Source organism: Bacillus rossius, chromosome 14, assembly GCF_032445375.1.
Source record: "Bacillus rossius redtenbacheri isolate Brsri chromosome 14, Brsri_v3, whole genome shotgun sequence".
Classification (NCBI taxonomy): domain Eukaryota; kingdom Metazoa; phylum Arthropoda; class Insecta; order Phasmatodea; family Bacillidae; genus Bacillus; species Bacillus rossius.
This window is the reverse complement of record NC_086341.1, coordinates 4,392,595-4,411,095: the sequence shown is the minus strand read 5'-3', so window position 1 is coordinate 4,411,095 and position 18,501 is coordinate 4,392,595. Positions and strand designations below refer to the sequence as shown.

General features: G+C 39.0%; 1 protein-coding gene across 14 annotated transcripts in view; it reads left to right on the top strand.

The window, feature by feature from the left end:
- Window positions 1-18,501, top strand: part of LOC134539050 (mitogen-activated protein kinase kinase kinase kinase 5-like) — an 83,174-nt gene that overhangs the window by 43,825 nt on the left and 20,848 nt on the right. For 8 of the 14 annotated variants that reach the window (XM_063380748.1, XM_063380756.1, XM_063380747.1 and 5 more), the window contains 4 exons: window positions 9,503-9,634; window positions 12,397-12,557; window positions 13,731-13,935; window positions 15,089-15,357. In XM_063380748.1, coding sequence (XP_063236818.1) covers window positions 9,503-9,634; window positions 12,397-12,557; window positions 13,731-13,935; window positions 15,089-15,357 — 767 coding nt within the window. The remainder of the gene's footprint in view (window positions 1-9,502; window positions 9,635-12,396; window positions 12,558-13,730; window positions 13,936-15,088; window positions 15,358-18,501) is intronic. The other 6 variants (XM_063380759.1, XM_063380757.1, XM_063380758.1 and 3 more) reach the window with 1 other exon arrangement.

The window sequence follows — 18,501 nt, the reverse complement described above, 5'->3', positions numbered from 1 at the left end:
ATATAAAGAAAACATTCAAAATATACCGAAAGTTTCCTATAAAACATAGTTTTTACTTTTTTACGTTTGTGTTTGTCAAACCCGTTTCACAGTCGTGATTTTGCAAGCACTAGCAGGCCCCCTCGGTGAGTGAGGGGCTTCTTAATTCCTGGGGTGGGGGGGGGGGGGGTCCTTCTGCGGTCTCTTCTGGATCTACGCTCATGCCTGTCAATGGAATATATAACACTGAAATGCAAGATAATAAAACATATAACAACCAAATGCAATTTAATGTATCATGTAGCACTGAAAGGTAACCAAAAACATGAAATCATTGAACAATATGACAAAACTTGACTATAATTGCACGCATTTGATCTTTTACTACACGGTCAATTAATTGAACATAATTTATTTAGAAAGAATTTGGTAGCAAATTTTGTGAACTAAATTGGTTGGAAAAAAAATTTTACACTACGTTGTTCAATCTTGCATCCCTTATCAGCAACATGTTTTTACATAACACTTCACATTTTTCAAATACGCAATAATTTGCAGTGTTTTTTTTTTTATTTTTTATTTTTTTTTTGTAGACATGCTTCTAGAGCCAAGATTATATGGTTTTATGCGAAATCGCGAATTTTCACGCGAAATTCATCCCAAACCGCGAAAAATGCGAAATGTTTTCTAACCACAAATAAACACCTCAATATTGATTTAAATCGTTAACTACCGACTATTGGTTGATTGACAAAAATTCCGTATCTGTTTGTAGAAGAAATGGTCGTCATCCAACTGCAGTGTGGTGGTTATTTAATGCGTTAATTATTCATCTTAAAAAATTACAAGATATCACAAAAATTGACGATTTCACGAACAAAAAAAAGATCGTTATCGGAGTTAGGTTAGGGTTTTTAAACGCATCTAGCCACTAGAGATCACGCAATATTAACAACTGACGATCGTAAACTAAAATTAACAAAGTTAACAAACACAACAACGTGAAAAATCTCAGCACCTTGTTTGCTGTATCCTTTGAAAAATACACGTGAACAAAAACTGCATTCATTAAATAAATGTGTATGAAAATAAAATAAAAGAGAACATTGATATTTAATGATCACTTGATATTTAATGAAATTTCACTGTAACGCAATTTTGTGTGCTTGTTGAATTAGCAGTTTACCGTGAAGCCTTCATCTTCATTTCACACTTCACAGGCGAGAGAGCCAAAATCGTAACATAATAGAAGTTTTCCGATCGCTAATGAAAAAGCACCATATTGCAAGGATTTCTTTATTTTACGGTCATTAAATATTTTAAATAACGCTTACCTACCCAACCCTCCCGGAAAATAAATAAAAACATTTATTTCACTGACCTGACATAACCTAACCTTTTACTTCGGGTTGAGTATATGGCTCTCTCGCCTGTAAAAAGTAGGCTTCCCGCGGTTTATTTTTTCGCTACAACTTCAGTAAATACTAGTTTTTGGTACCTCCGGGCTTTGTTTACAAATGACGTGCATAAATGAAAGCTAAATTTCTTAATCATGCCGAAAAATAAAGCTACTGCGGCATCACGTGCTGACGAGTTTAAGAATGAGGGATTATACGTCAGTGACGGAAAAATACTTTTCTGTAAATATTGTAATTGCCGTTTGGAGCATGAACGTAAGGACACGGTAAACAAGCACATTATTAGCGACAAACATGTAAAAGCTAAACGATCCCCGTGCACTTTGAAACGACAGCTTTCTATCCCAGAAGCAGGAGTGGCGCAAATATGCGCAAAAAAACAAAAGGAAGATTTTGTTCTCGAAACTGTTGAAGCCTTTGTAGCTGCAGGTATTCCTCTTGAGAAACTTGACAACAGCAAGCTGACTGCATGGATGCAGAAGCATGTAAGTGGTGCTGGTGATCTTCCAACAGCGGATTGGATGAGGAAAAAGTACATTCCCCTACTTAGAGAGAAAAAAGAAGTGGAAATCAAGCAGCAGCTCTTGGGGCAAGATGTGGTCATACTCGCAGATGAAACCACTGACAAGAGTAATAATTGTGTTTTCAACATCTTGTTTAAAATTCTGAAACCAGGTGCTGAACAAGATGTTATCTTAGGGGCTTCTTGTGTCCTTGATGTAGCAAATGCTGTTTGTTGTTCTCGGGCAGTGATTGATGTATGCTCCAAATATGAAGTCAAGGAAGAAAACATAATTGCGTATGTTACAGATAGTGCCAGGTACATGACAAAATCTGCTGGCACCCTTGAAGGTGTATTTGGTGACCACATGTACCACATACAATGTTGGGCCCACAAAGTAAACATTGTTGGGCAGATCTGGCAAAACAACTTGGAAGAACTGAACCTCTTCGTTTGTAAGGTAAAGATGGCCTTTCTTAACACCAGAAAGAGGAGGCATGCATACCTTCAATTTCTTCTCCAGAAACATGGAGAAAACAAGGCTCTGGTCAAGTTATTCCCCATGCCAGTTGTTACACGTTGGAACACATGGTTTGAATCTGTATCATACCTCGCACTCCATCTGCACGACATTGTGGAATTCTTTGAGCAGCTTAGCGAAGATAACTCTGGTGTTAAATATATCAAGGGACTCCAGAAGGAAGAGTTACAATGTCTTGAGGCCACTCTTACATTTGTGGCTCAAAACTGTAACACCTTTGTAGAGCTAATTAATTTTCTTGAAGGAACAAAGTATCCTACTGCTCATCAGTTGTGCACAAAATTGAGTAAACTGCAAACTACTCTTGATGTCTTGGCTAAGGGAATATTTCCTGAAAATGTTGAAGACATTTTGGCTGAAATGAAAACTGTCAACTCTGCAGCCCTTAAAGAGCAGTTCAAGAACACTTTTAAACTCAGTCTTATAAAACTGATTGATCTGGTGAACACTGATCCATCTCGTCAACTATTTCTGGGAATCAGCGCTCTAATGAATCCTCAAAATGTAGGAAACATTCGTGTGGAGGAAAAAGAATTCCAGAAACATATTGGGAACCTACCTTTCCTTTGCAAGTTGCAGAAGACCTCTGTAGCGACAGGCTACATAACACTCCAAAACCTGGTTTCCCAAGAGCAGAAGAAACCGCATGTGAACTACATAGACATGGTGGACATACTATGTAAAATGAAAGCGGATTATCCTGAATTTGCAGCTGCTGCTTTAAAGTTAATATGGATACCTGCAACGAATGTGGACTCAGAAAGATCTTTTTCTAAGTATTCTGTAGTTGTAAGTGACAGAAGAAGATCTCTAAAACCAGAGAATGCTGAAATGCTGACAATGGTGGCTTTTTCCTGAGCTTAATTGTATTGCATTTATAGAACAAAAGTTTAACTGTAGTTTCTATTTTAATTAATTTAGACTCTCTCCTGAACTCAGGAACAGTACTTACCTGCATAAGAATACTGAATATTTTAGTTGTTAATTTTTTATGTACTCTCAACATAGTATTGTTTAATGTGCATATTTTAAGTCTCTAACCACGAATTATTGAAGCATTTGATCAAGGCAGCTCTGCTAGGTGTGTACATGTTATTACATGTGTTTTAATTTTTTATGACGATAAAGACGAAATCCACAATTCTTAATGACGAAAAGTCCTTTTTCATAACACCATAAAATCTTGGCTCTACGGTTATTACTAATGAATTTATTGTATAAGTGTATCGTGTGTCAGTAAAAGTGGACTGTTTTGGTGAAATAATATATCGAAATATTTCAGTTTCATATCGGTTGAATACTAATACACTAATTTTACAACAAAAAAAAAAAGATAGCACATAAAGTTAAAAACAATAACACCAATATCTCATGTGTTAAAAATGAAATGGACCTGTAAGTAAATCCCTAAACCATTGTCCCTAGTCTTTGACAAGAAACAAAGCCCCAGTAAAAATTGTACTGTGAATTTCCAAACATATAATTTTTAGGGCAATCATTCTTTCGTGTGAAAGTTGAAACGATACATTGGGCAGAAAGGCATTTTCAAAATAACTCAGCAGCATTTGTCGGGGCATGTGAAAGACAGGAAACTGATTCTACGAGAAACCATGCCACATGGACGGTTGCTGCATTTCCACCACTTCACCGAGCCACCAATCACACCCCCGTTTTCTTTCGTGAACTAGACAACTATCACTTCTAAGGAACATAAAAGACAACTATTTTTATGATATTGAACTGGTTGAACAGTATTTTACTGCAAAAAAATTCATAGATACATGGCAGGTTTCTGGCTCTGGTGGATTCCATCTTATTGGAGAGATGTTATGTTGCGAGTTTCTCTCAGCTGAGATGTATGGTTTATTTGAGATGGTTTCTGCACCTGTTTGCAAGATATTTAGGTAAGTATTTTTGTTTGTAAGTCAAGAGCAAAGTATTAGTTAGCTCTTTGTTGACATTGTTAGGTATATTTACGACACTGCTCATGTCTAAGGTAGTTTTCTCACAACATGAATTCATGGTGGTTTTTATGCATTGTGAATCAATTACTACATTTGTATTAGTTCGTTTAAATAATGTTTGTTATTTTTAAAGCATGTGATAATATTTTCTGGTAAAAAGCATGAATTTTTCATACCAGCATAGTTACCCTACTCCTGCAAAGTTTTGTTGGCTGTAGTTTTTTGTAGTGCATATTGTGTGTGATGGAGAAGGAATGCCCTGTAATTATTGGAGTAGCAAGAATTTCATTATCTCCAATACTAAGTCAGTTATGTAATTGATATAAAATACTTGAATTTTGCAACTTAGAATACAGAAAAGAACACTAGATTCTTGCATTCTTAAATATGAAAAATACCATTAAGTATGCTAATTGAGTGAAAGCCAGTCTTGATTGTAAAATAATTCAGTAGAAATTAACTGTAACGTGACTTCTGAAAGTTGTAAAACTTCTTTATGCCACATAATAAGCATATAATTCTTTCCCGTTTACATTTTTCTTTGCAGAACCACCAGAATAAATTTATTATTTGTTTTGAAAAGAGAAACTATAGTATAATATTTTTAATTCGTATTACCACGCTTTTATTAGCTTCACCTGTGTGTATTTATGAATGGACTGTGTAATTAAAAATCTTTCTATTCAATTTTTACCCACTTTTCGACATCCAAATGTGTTGAAATTTTACATACGTATATAGAACCTCGGATAATACAATGTTTTGATAACTTAAGACCTTTTAGTGTTAAGGGAAAGTGGGTGGGGGGTCGAAATGTCAAAAAACCACTAATATCGAGCTATGGGTAATAACCATGCTTTTTGTGTATCCATGAGATCGGGGCATGATGGGAATTTGCCCCAGGGTCGACTGTAACCCTGAGGGGAAGGGGGGGGGGGGGGGGGGGCTAATACCCAACATTTCAAAAATTTCAAAAATTTTAAAACTCGTTGCTTGTTCGTTTTTGAATGTTTCCAATCCAATAGGTCGGGTTTTGGTGGAAAATGTGCCTGGGCTTCGTCTTTCTCCCCCTTGGGGGTGGGGAGTAATGCCCCTAAATTTCGAAAACTTTAAAAATATATTCTTTTTGATTTAGTGTTGTTTCCAAGGTCGGGTTGTGAAAAATGTGTCTAGGGTTTGACTTTCTCCCCCTCTTAAGGGGGAGGGGGGTAAATGCCCCTAAATTTCAAAAATATATTTATGTATGTATATTTATTTATGTATATTTATTTATGTATAAATTATATATATATATATATATGTGTGGGTGTTTCTGAGGTTGGTTTATGGTGGGAATTGTGCCCGGGGTTCATTAATGACAATATGGGTCCTATATCTGAAATTATCTGGCCACTCTTCCGGCGTAATCAAGTGTACGATAAGGACGTTCTATCAGTCCATGTTGATTTTGGCACAGATGATGTACATTAATTAAACCAATGGCCATTCGGTTTCCAGTGAAATTCAGCTATGATACTGCTGAAAGGTGTATGTTGCCATTAATACTGAGTTGGGCATCTACCGTGCATAAAACGCAAGGCTGCACTGTAGATTATGCAGTTGTTTATTTGGAATCTCGTCTCTTTGCTGCTGGAGACAGGCTCTTAGTCGCTAAAGTCACTGAATGGTTTCCAAGTAGAAGAACTTGATTGCTATAAGATAACAAGTAAAGTTCAATGTAATGTTGATACGCAAGCTGAAATGACTAGATTACGTGAACTAATCACTAATATTTAGTATTTGTAATTTGTTTCAGTTACTCATATTCAGTATTTTTATTTTATTGTGATACTAAAAAGAATAAAATAAACTTATAGTTGGAAAAAAAAACCACCTTTATCGTTAAATGAACTAAAATTTTATAAAATAAGTTTTTAATTGAAGTTTTTTGTCCAATAGCCAAATAATGAACCACAACTCTATAACTAAAAGTGTGGGGTGCTCAGCTCTTTTCTTTTATTTTTATAATGACTTAAAATTTTCGTATTGACTATATCCTAAAATTAGTGATAGAAAATCTATTAAAAATCATATTGTTACTACTGAAATTTTAAGACAAATGATATCAAGCACCCCATGTTTTTAGTTGTACAGAGTTTTGGTGCATTATTTGGCTGTTGGACAAAAACTTAAAATTTAAATTATATTTTTTTATAGTTAAAAAGCTAAAAATGGTGGTATCAAACTATTTTTAAAAAAAATTAGCTTAATTTAAATCAGTAAAACCATGCTTTACGCAACCCTCATATCAGTGGTTTTTAATAATTTTGAGGTAATTCATAGTAGATGCACCAAGTCAGTAGAATATTTCAGAAGTAGTTATTAATCGAGTCTCTTGAAAGTTTCCATTGAAATGTAAACCCTTTATTAGTTCTTTTTAGTAGCAAATGTATCATTATTGGGATGTTTGTTGGTTTTTGTGCTTTGCTTTCTTTTCATGTAGAACCTTTCTTTCACTATCTTGTGCTTGTTTGTGCTTGTTTGTGGTAAAACGCTTATGCGGGGCGCAGTACAACTATCTGAAAACGTGAAAACGTGTTTTCTAGTTCAAGGACATTCAGAAGTATGTAGTTAAATGTGTAGCTCAGATTTGTGGTTGACATGCCGAGACCACCTCTCTGTATTTTTTATGAACAAAGCAGAGTGGTGTCACAGAGAAACACCATATTTAAATACATATTAACTGTTGGGTTTTTTCCGTTAAAAAAAAATAACACACTGTACCAGGGACAAGCTTTCTGTGGTAACATATAGTTTTCTTTTTGCTTTAATTTTTCTTCCGAGAAATAATTTACAAATTTCCCAAATATTCTTAGGTTGAAGTTTGTTCGGCAAACATAGCCATATAAGTATTTTTCGTCCGATTTCTCTCAGGCCTCTACAAATGGGTTCACAGTTTATGGACCGCTGTGGCCAGGGGCGCAAGAACAGGGAGAGACAAGGGTATTTTGCCCCCCCCCCCCCTCCCTCTGAAACCTTTGTAGTGGGAGCAAACGGGGGCAAAGAAAGTGCTGTGTAATCAATTTTTAAATAATAAAACTGCTTAAATAGCACCATTTTCCACCTTGAAATACAAATTTTCCCGGGGGAAGGACCCCCCCCCCCCCCCACGGCTTCAATATGGGGGGATCGATGATTCTTTATAAAAAAAAGTATATTGCCCCCCCCCCCCCCCCCGCCCCCTTGGAAATTTAGTTGTTGCGCCTCTGGCTGTGGCAGTAAACACGTCAGAATGGACCTTCCCACCCGTGCTGCTTGGCCGACGCCTCTAGGGGCGGGGGGAAGCGTTTCAGCCTGTTGCATTTCCCTCCCCTCCCTCGTTCCCTGGTCCGTGGCCTGCCCGCCTGCACTGCTTCGCCCCGCCAGCACCGCGCATGAGCGACGGCACGGCGCTGCCCAGCACGCTCGGTCGGCTTCCCGTTTCGCTGCACGCCAGCCCTTTCAGTGGCCGGTGGTGACTCAGACACACGCTGTGTTCACTACTGTCTTTCACGTCGTCATATTTCTGTGGTCATGATAACGTTGGTGAATTGCGATCAAACCGAAATAACACCTAAAAGCATGTTGACACACCATTAATCCACCCAAATGCAACTACTATCATGAAATTAATCAGCATTTTGGTAATATTTAATATATTAAATCCAATTAATGTAATGTGACTTGATGTAAGCTTTTGGACATACACCATTGCTGAGCACATGTATGTCTGTAGAAGAAAACTACAAAAAACCCAAAAAAAAAACACAAATCAAGCAAAATTGCTGTTGTCAACAGGATATATACACCACATAATATTCCATAACAGGAATATGGTCAACAAACAAAGAAAAAAACAAAGAAAAGTGGACTAATAGAACCAAAAAAAAAAACCATATTCCTGTTATGGAATATTATGTTGTGTATATATCCTGTTGACAACAGCAATTTTTGCTTAATTTGTGTTTTTTGTCGTTTGGGTTTTTGTAGTTTTCTTCTACAGACATACATGTGCTTAGCAATGGCGTATGTCCAAAAGTTTACATCAAGTCATGCACTCCCATTGCACAAATCTTTCAAAAACAATTCATGTAATGTATTCAGCATGAAGTTTTTACAAAAAAAATGTTTGTACTAGGTAGATCGGAAAAATTTATTACAATTTTTTTTATTATTTTACAATTGTTATTAGTAACTCATTTTTACATTATGACAGGTAAATTTTTCAACAGAATTCATAATAAATAAAAAAAACTAGTAAGTAATGAAAATGCTTCAGTTGGCCTTATTGTGACAAAAAAAAAATACTGTTGCTTCTTTTCTTTTTGGGCATGCATCTGCTAAATTTTTAGTGAAAATGCTTGTTGCTAAAATGGATTATAACCGGTTTATCACATTCTGGTTATTATGTAGGGTGTAAGTTCTTAAGCCCCGTCTACAGTAGCAATGTCCAAAACTGTGTCCGGCGGACACTGATCGGTCCACGGGACCCTCTGACCGTCATGGATGGTTGAGACAATGGTCCGAATCTACTTGGTCCGAATACATAACTCAGCGTAGAAGATGAAGAACACTCAAGATGTTTGCTGTTTCCGGTTCCCATTTCAAAAGTGTGATCTTAAACAGAAAGGAATGATTAAACATTGTTGAACTCTCTCAACTTTCACAAGTTAAAATGAATATTTCAAAACTTGGCTGCATTATTATTTGGCAATGCATGATTAAAATTTTTCTTTTAAAATTGGAACACATTTATTTTGGCACTCTGTATTTACTGTGCTCTGGTGACAGACTAATTTTAACAATCAATAGATTCGGACATCGCGATTGTAGAAAGGGCAGTGTTTTTCCCGCGACAAGTGTATCGTCATTCGCATTAGGATGAGTACACGGACCACCCAAAGTGTCGTGCGTGTAGGCGGGTCTTTTTACGATCCACGGTTGCCACTTGACGTCCAACAAGATGGCACCCAGTTTTGCTGCCTCACGCATGTCGGAGGAAGGGCGGGAGGTCCAGTGTTGTTTGGTGCCGGGAGATTGGTCGCCGGAGCGAGCGTGTGTGTGTGTGTGTTGGCGGCAGGGTGCGGCAACTCCCCCCGGCGGCATAGCTCGGTGGACGAAATATTGGGGCTGGCTGCGACGTTGACGCTAAACGGCCAGCGGCAGCGCTCTCTGAGCGATAGCGCGCGCGACAAGGAGACCTGCATGAACGGTGAGTCTTCCCCCCCTCCCCCCTTCCGCGCCGAGGCGTGCGGCCGCGCGCGGAGATACTGGCTCCGGCGAGGCTGCGGAGACCTTCAGAGCCGAGCGAACAAGCTTGTCCCTGATACCAGTTAACCGCGCCGCTGCCGCGCGAAAGTTTTCGTGACTTAACCTTCAGGTGTACCTTGAACCCCCGTACAGTTTCCGTCTCTTGCTGACCACCTTTTTTTTTTTTGTAGTGTTTGATCGTGTGACGTTTGTTTGATGTTGCTTAGTGTGTCTTTAACGTTGGTCAACTAGTAGTGACCGTGGACAGCTGAGCAACATGCTGTCCACCACACGGCATGTTGTGCAGAGTCTAGTCGATTGATGAGTGTTGCATGCCGAAAAGTTTAGTATGTAATGGTCTTCTTGACGGGTTAATTCTGTGCTACGTATTGGTAATGGGGTCGAGATCCAGGAAGTACTTGTCAAAATTTTATCTGTATTGTGTATGTTTATGTATTTTTCAAGTTTTTGTGGTGTGACATGACAATTTTGCACATATATGTATGGTTCTTGGTACATAGGTCAAGCTCACGAAGTAATGTCTCACGTTTGTAAATTTCAACATGCTTCTTGCTTGTGGGGACACTGATTGTTTAAAGGTTTTTTTTTGCTTACCTGTCCTACCATGTACTGCAATATATTTGATGGGTTTATGCTTCTAAGAATATTCAATAATTTTTAAAATGAAAACAGGCTACCCATCACAAATTTTCCTTCCCAATATCCACTCCTTCCATCATGTCTCAGCGTCTTCCTATGTCCTCGTTTGCTGGTAAGATATAAAGCCCAAATCCAAAAAAAAAAAGTTGTATAAAGGAATGCATATTGGGTAACCCGCTAGTATACATTCAGCAGTGCCTCATGAAAGTGTAGAGGTACAGTAAATAGACCAATCTTCCCAATCTTTTTTATATCAATGCAGCCTAACCATAAATAATTTTTTATGCAATTTTTATTCGCCATTATTTTCACATTGATTTTTTACTGTGGTTATTAAAATTTTCGAACCTTTATAATAAAAAATGAAGCCAATACAGGTTCATTGAGAATGATTGCCAAATTATAAACTGTTATTGTAAACAAGTTATTTTATGGATACATATCTGTGGCAACTAAAAAATGTTCAGAAACGTTAGCCATATTTTTTTTTCTGTTTCATGTCCACAATTACAGTGGCAGTTGCTACAGCGATCCTCACTTCATTAGTTTCATTATTTTATCAGCTTACACAATGTTTTTACTTGATTTAGGCTTTTGGACATACGCCATTGCTTAGCACTCACATTGCACAAATCTTTCAAAGATAATAACAATGTTTTTAATATTTTAATGTATATTCTCAGAAAGGAGTTAAATATTTCGGTGGCCTTGTGCGACCGTGTGGTTTAAAAAGCCGCATGCGCGGGGAGCGGGAGTGTTTACTGCAAGACCACCCTTGTCACCTTCTGCGTGGCAGGGTGCGGACCATTCGACAGAAGGCTCAGTTTGTTTTGCCGACAACCAATTTCAGTTCGGCTAGGTCTAAAACTTCAAACTTTTCTGGACATTTTAAGATGTTACACATTTGTTATCCGTTAAATATTTATTTTAAATTAACAGTTCAGAATCCCGGAAATCATTCTCGACAGTTCTGTATTACTCTACTGTAGTATTCAATAATTTTTTTTTTTTAAATTAAAATTGCTACTGAGTGCTCGCATATGTACCAGAGTCTTGCGACACACCATTAGAGGCCCGGCGGCAGACCAGCGGTTGGGAAGCCTCGACCAGAAGACGACACCAGGGGCACTTGTTCGTGGGTGTCGTAGGCCGAGGTGCTAGGGCGGGGTGACAGACATATTCCGACCTTGCGGCCGGCATTTCTCAACGTTGTAACGAAATTTATATATAAGGAACGAACTGAAATGTGTGGAAATGTTACCTAATTGGAATATTAATGTGAAATTACCGAAATAATCTGAAACGATACACATGTAAATTAAATACATCCACGTATACCGAAATGAGTCGGAAACCTAAATATAACAAATAAAATCACTTGATACAATATAAATTAAATGATTTGTACCCAAATGTAATTAAATAAATAGAATGAAGTAAAATTGCATGGGACAGCATCAAAAGAACCCATTTATGACAAAATAAGTGTACTTTAATAGAATCCAATTTCAATGATTGAATGCTTGAATTGTAAGGAAATGAATCAAAGGAAAGAACTGAGATGTGTGGAAATTTTACCTAACTGTACAAACTAATGTGAAATAGCTAAAATGATGTTAAACGGGGTGACACGGGGAACAGGGCCTGGCGCGTCCATACGGGCGAACTAGGCGACTGCCCAGGGCGCCAAGTAGCTGGGGGCGGCGCAACACGACACATAACAATTGATATAATATGTTTTAACGATTATTGAAACTAGATGAAAATGGATTTTTGTAAACAGTTTGGAATGCTTATATTGATATAAGTAATTATTTAAAGTCCACGGTGACCTGTTTGTGATTTTGTAATAAGTAAAAAAGTAAAAAAAAAAAAACACAAGCCTGCTTACATTTGAACGTTGACAAAATCTTAGGCTTACGTGATGTATTTTGAGGCAAGGGAAATTTTTTTTTGGGTTGTCCGGTTGGGGTGGGGGGGGGGGGGGGGGGGCATTAAGGTTTTACGCCTAGGGTGCCAATTGACCTTGCACCGGCCCTGACGGGGGAGGACGGGTGCTCGCAGGGGACGGGGCGGAGTCGGGGGCGGAGCAGCCGGACCTGCTCAGCGACACGCCTCCCGTCCCGCCGCGGCGCCGGGAGAAGAAGAGGCACACCCCGCCGCGCCCCATCAGCAACGGCCTGCCCCCCACGCCCAAGGTGCACATGGGCGCCTGCTTCTCCAAGGTCAGTCCCGTCCTCGACAGCCTTAAACAGCTCTTAGTCTGTCTTAACTCCTCCAAAGACCCTTCGCCTGCTTCTCCAAGGTGAGATCCGTAAATACCGTCCTCGCCAGCCTTAAACAGCTCTTAGTTTGTCTTAACTCCTCCAAGGACCCTTCGCCTGCTTCTCCAAGGTGAGCTCCGTAAATACCGTCCTCGCCAGCCTTAAACAGCTCTTAATTTGTCTTAAATCATCTTAAGGACCCTTAAAAGTCCTAAAATTCGCTAAGAATCCTTAAAAAAAACTCCTTAGTAAACACTGATATCGTGTACCTGATAAACGTGTGTATTTTTATGTTTTATGGTTCCCGACGTGGCTGCAAACAACGCTTTATCCATGTCCAGTACAGTTCGCAAATTTCCAGCGTTGTGATTAGATTTTATGTACAAAAATCATTTTAAATATATTTTAATTGTTTGTATCTCGTCTTTAATCTAAAAAAAATGTGTTTTAATGTTTAACATTGAACTTATAAAGTGAATATAATTAGTGATCATATTAAATGGTTGGGATATAAAATTCAAATAAACTGCTTGGGTTGAATGGTTCTAGAGATAATTTTGGACAATAAGGGCATTCAATTCAAACTGGAATACTATACTATTAGTAATTATTTCTACTGTTGTATATTTTGATATTGTATATGTTTGTAATTTTTTATTATCTCTATAACATATTGTTTATTGTAATGCTTGTTAATACACAACATTGTTAGTTTTATTTCCTGGTGCGTAAATAAATAATGCTGATGGTTGTCCGACACGGGAACAGGCGACATACAGTTGGCCATGTGAAAAACATGGATTTTCAAGATTAATGCCACAAACACTTAACGACTGCCCTTGCGATTTATTAATTGACATTGCAAATGCTAGCCGCACTGGAAATTGTAACTGTTTAAAGTCGAATGGCATGTCGTTCGGAATCTTAGGGATGCATGCAATCAAAACGTCTTCGCCTTTATACTTCCCTTTTAAAATTGTGGCTTCGATGACGTTGTTCATTAATTTCTTCACCGCAAGTCGAGTGCTATTACAAAGACGTGGCTGGTTTATGTTTCGTAACATTATGATTACCGATCCTACAAGTGGCAATGACCAGACAGCTGGTGACGGGGCGGACCGTGCTCGGACGCAGGTGTTCAACGGCTGCCCGCTGAGGATACACTGCACGGCCAGCTGGATCCACCCGGACACCCGCGACCAGCACATCCTCATAGGCGCTGAGGAGGGCATCTACAACCTGAACCTGAACGAGCTTCACGACGCCGCGATCGACCAGCTCTACCCCCGCCGCACCGTCTGGCTGTACGTCATCAAGGACGTGCTCATGTCCCTGTCGGGTACGTGACCGCGCGCACCTCTCCCTCTTTCTCTCTCTCTCTCTCTCCCTCTCTCCCTCTCTCCCTCTTTTTCTCTCTTTCTCTCTCTTTTTCTCTCTTTCTCTCTCACTCTTTCTCTCTCTTTCTCTCTCACTCTTTCTCTCCCTCTTTCTCTCCCTCTCTTTCTCTCTCCCTCTCTCTCTCCCTCTTTCTCTCCCTCTCCCTCTCTCTCTCCCTCTTTCTCTCCCTCTCTCTCTCCCTCTTTCTCTCCCTCTTTCTCTCCCTCTTTCTCTCCCTCTTTCTCTCCCTCTTTCTCTCCCTCTTTCTCTCCCTCTTTCACTCCCTCTCTCTCCCTCTTTCTCACTCTCTTTCTCTCCCTCTTTCTCACTCTCTTTCTCTCCCTCTTTTTCTCTTTCTTTCTCTCCCTCTTTTTCTCTTTCTTTCTCTCCCTCTTTTTCTCTTTCTTTCTCTCCCTCTTTCTCACTCTTTCTGTCGCTTTCTCTCCCTCTCTCTCTCCCTCTCTCTCCCTCTTTCTTACTTTCTCTCCCTCTCTCTCCCTCTTTCTCATCTTTCTCTCTCTTACTCTCCCTCTTTTTCTTTCTTTCTCTCCCTCTTTCTCACTCTTTCTCTCCCTCTGTCTCATTCTTTCACTCTCTTTCTCTCCCTCTTTCTCTCTTTCTTTTCTTTCCCGCTTTCTCACTATTTCTCTTCTTCTCTCTTTCTCTCCCTCTCTCTCCCTATTTTTCTCTCTCTCTCTACCCTTCTATCTTTTCCTTTCTCTCTACTCTCGATTTTTCTTTCTCGCATCTCTACCTTGCCTTCGAGAGTCGGGAATAAGGACCAAGTTTAAAGAATCGTATCCTTATTTAAGAATCGTCAAAATTTTCGATTGGATTCTGAATGTTTCATTGAAATGAACCACCACTTGAATTTCAATTATAATTAATTTTTTTTTTTTTAACTAACAAGTAATTACAGTGAAAGGTCTTCACAGTCCAACGTCCTATGGTCGGCATGTCCTCCAATGCAGTACTGCTCTGGGCATTTTGATTTTGGTTTCTCTGTGGTTCCCCAAAGTCTCTCCGGGTGAACGCTGGATGGTTCTTTGCCACGGGCCGTAAGCTGGCCTGTGACGGTGTGTGCTTGTCGTGAGGCGGAGACGGGGTGCCCGCAGGCAAGACGCCGCAGCTGTACCGGCACGACCTCCTGGCGCTGCAGTCGAAGCAGACGCACAGGTTCTCGCTGCACGTGAACCGCATCCCGGAGCGGCTGGTGCCGCGCAAGTTCGCGCTCACCACCAAGGTGCCCGACACCAAGGGCTGCGTGCGGTGCTGCGTGGGGCGCAACCCGTACAACGGCTACAAGTACCTGTGCGGCGCCGTGCCGGGTGGCATCTTCATCATGCAGTGGTACGACCCGCTCAACAAGTTCATGCTGCTCAAGGTGGGTCCGTGCCGTCGCCGTATGTGTTCAGTTCGACCTCGAATACCAACGCTCAGACACAACGAATATTCGTTTCCTTAGGAATTTTTGCCTTAGCATACCACATGAGTTGTCTTATACCAACGTTCACTTTTTAGGTTAGTCATTTGTTCGATATATACCGTATTTACTCGCATATAGGTCGCGGCAATTTTACCAGATTTGATGGGGAAAAAATGAAGTGCGACCTATATGTGAAGAAAATTTTTTTTTAATTTTTTTGCAATACAGTAGAATCCCGCCGATGCGACCCCTCTCTGATGCGTCCATTCCGTTTATACGACCGTTTTTTGAGAAACCGTGAAAAATTTGAGCAGAGAAAATCGAAAATTCAAGTAAAATCTGCTGAAAAACAAGTCCGTTACATTTTGTTGGGCGCTATGTATTCACGTTTATCTTGGCGAGAGCTGTACTGTAAGCAGGCAGGCATACAAAAGACGGCTAAAAATAGATACCACCCCTCTAGACTGTCCACGCGGCAGTGTCTAGCCGAGCTCGGCGCGTCCACTATCGCACGAAAAGCCGTCTCAGCTGTCATGTTATCTTACCCACCCGCACGAAAAGCCACTGTGGTAGCTTCTGCGAGAGCATAAGAAACTCGTCCGGCCAGGCTGGCGGTAGCGGCGGCTTGACGTCATACGTGACGTGACGCGACGCTTACCTCTCCCATCCCCTGCTAATTCTTCAAGGCTCATCCCTCCCAGAGTCACAAACCATGTAAAAACACCCTCCCCCCCCTTTTCCAACTAACATTTCAACACATTCCCTCCCTTATTTCAACCTGCGTGAGAAACTGTCAGCATCCTCTTCCCCTCCCACACCGCGTGCGGCAAAAGCCAGGTTGTATAGTCCATTCTCGGTAAAATAAATATTTTTATGGGCTTATACAACTGTCCTTCGCCGTTAATAAATACTTTATAAGTTTAAGTTATTATGATACCATTTGTTTATTAGTCACACAGCAGTTTCTGCTGAAAAATCACTAATACCTCGAATTTTATTGAATAGAAAAATTTAGCAGGGCCGTAAATATATTTATTTTACTGCATAGTTACTTTTCCATCCGCATTCGAACGTGTTTTTTTTTTACACTGTGAAGGGTCGTGGAAAAGATAATTGCTTGAGCTGTCAAAATAAACATCGCTGGCGGCAAGAGCGGGAGCGCATCCTGTCGGTCTGTCGCTGTGATTATCTACTCCAAAAACAAGTCACAGCATTTGAGGATAGCATTGTTCTTATATCTTTCGTTTATAGCCGAATGTTTTCTTCCTGATCCACACAAGTTCCTTCGCCACGTTTTGAACGAAAATAACAACCAGCCGGCTAGCATAGCCGAACTCGCGTGACGTGAATTCACTTAGCGTGAGTATTTATCGGAACCTATAACGAAAACCACTGTAGATATAAAAAATCATAACAGGCCTTTTTTATTCGTAATTAAATTTACTACAACTTTTTGTCTATGCATTTTTTCAATACAAAGCATTGTTTTCGTGTTATAGTCTACAATTAAGACATTTTAAGAAGTCAGGAATCTAACTTGACTTCAATTTTCTATATTCGGTTATTACGAATACTTGTTGTTACAACAATTTATCACGCCATTATCAGCTCTCGTAGTAGCGGAGTTTTATAGTTCCTGTTAACTCTTTCGTGCACGGCGCGCCGGCCGTTCGCGGCATTAAATTACCGGTGCGATCTATATGGGGGGAATCTTAAATACCTAATTCAAGACCTCAAATTATGGGTGCGACCTATATGCGATGGCGACCTATATGCGAGTAAATACGGTATATGTATGTATGTATGTTTGTATGTATATACACATATGTTTATATGTGTGTATGTGTATATATGTGTGTGTGTATACACACACACATATACACACACACATATACACACACACATATATACACACACACACATATATACACATACATTGGTAATGCATTGGTAATGACAAAAACAGTAAATGTGTATATGATTCTTACAGTGAAGGGTTTTTTTTTTTTAACGTAACTGATAAACCTCATAAATTTTGGTTCTTAATAATAATGAGTACTTAATGCTGAATTGTTATTAAATTTAAACTGTCACATAGGGATTTGAAAATATAGGTATCCCTAAAAGTAATAAATACATAGTACCCAAATTTGAGGTACTTTATGAGATGCAACCATATATATTTTAAGTGCATGCGTATTTATTTAAGGCGTTTTTTTAAATATATTTTGTAGTACTGTCTTATCAATCACTAAAGTATAATATTTTAAAATGCATATATAATTAATTTTTATTTTTACATATGTAGCTTTTCTTGTTTTTTATCCAAGGAAAATTTTATTGAATGGGGTGCACACTTCTTAAAAATTCACTCTCATAATTTTTTCATAGTTCACGTAAAGAAGTATAACTTCAAGAAAAGTGTTTTAAAAGCAAAATACTGTCTCTATTGGTCAAATATCAAATTATTTACAAGAATATTGAATAATTTGAAGTGAAAACTTCTATGGGAAGGTTTGGATAGGGAGTAAATTCATGTAAGTCTCATAGACATGGTCACGTTACATGTTAACGATAACACTATGTCTGTTCCTATTAGTATAACTTATTGCACTTTTAAATCTTAAGTATACGATTACTGTGCAGTAAAAAGTGAGTATAAAATATATTAATATTCTCATATGGATGTATGGTTTTAATAACGAAGAAAACGGTGTCTTTGTAGCAATATAACCTAAAAATTAAGAATATAATTTTTTTTTATTTTTTTTAATACCTACCTACAATTACTATGCAATGTGTATTTTATGAGTTATTTTACAAACGTGATAAAACAAATGTTTTGTGTGATGATATTTTTTTGTAAAAATTGCAGAAAAGGTTTTCATTTCTGTCGGCGGTCCTCGTGACTGCTTTGAAAATATATATTTTTTATATATATATATATATATATATATATATATATATATATATACACACACACACACACACACACACACACACACACACACTCGCTGACGTCTTGTGTCGTTAGATCCTTCGTATTTTTTTTTCCCTCGCCCCTGTTCGCCTGCGGTCGCAGTCAACCGCGCGAAGGGTCGG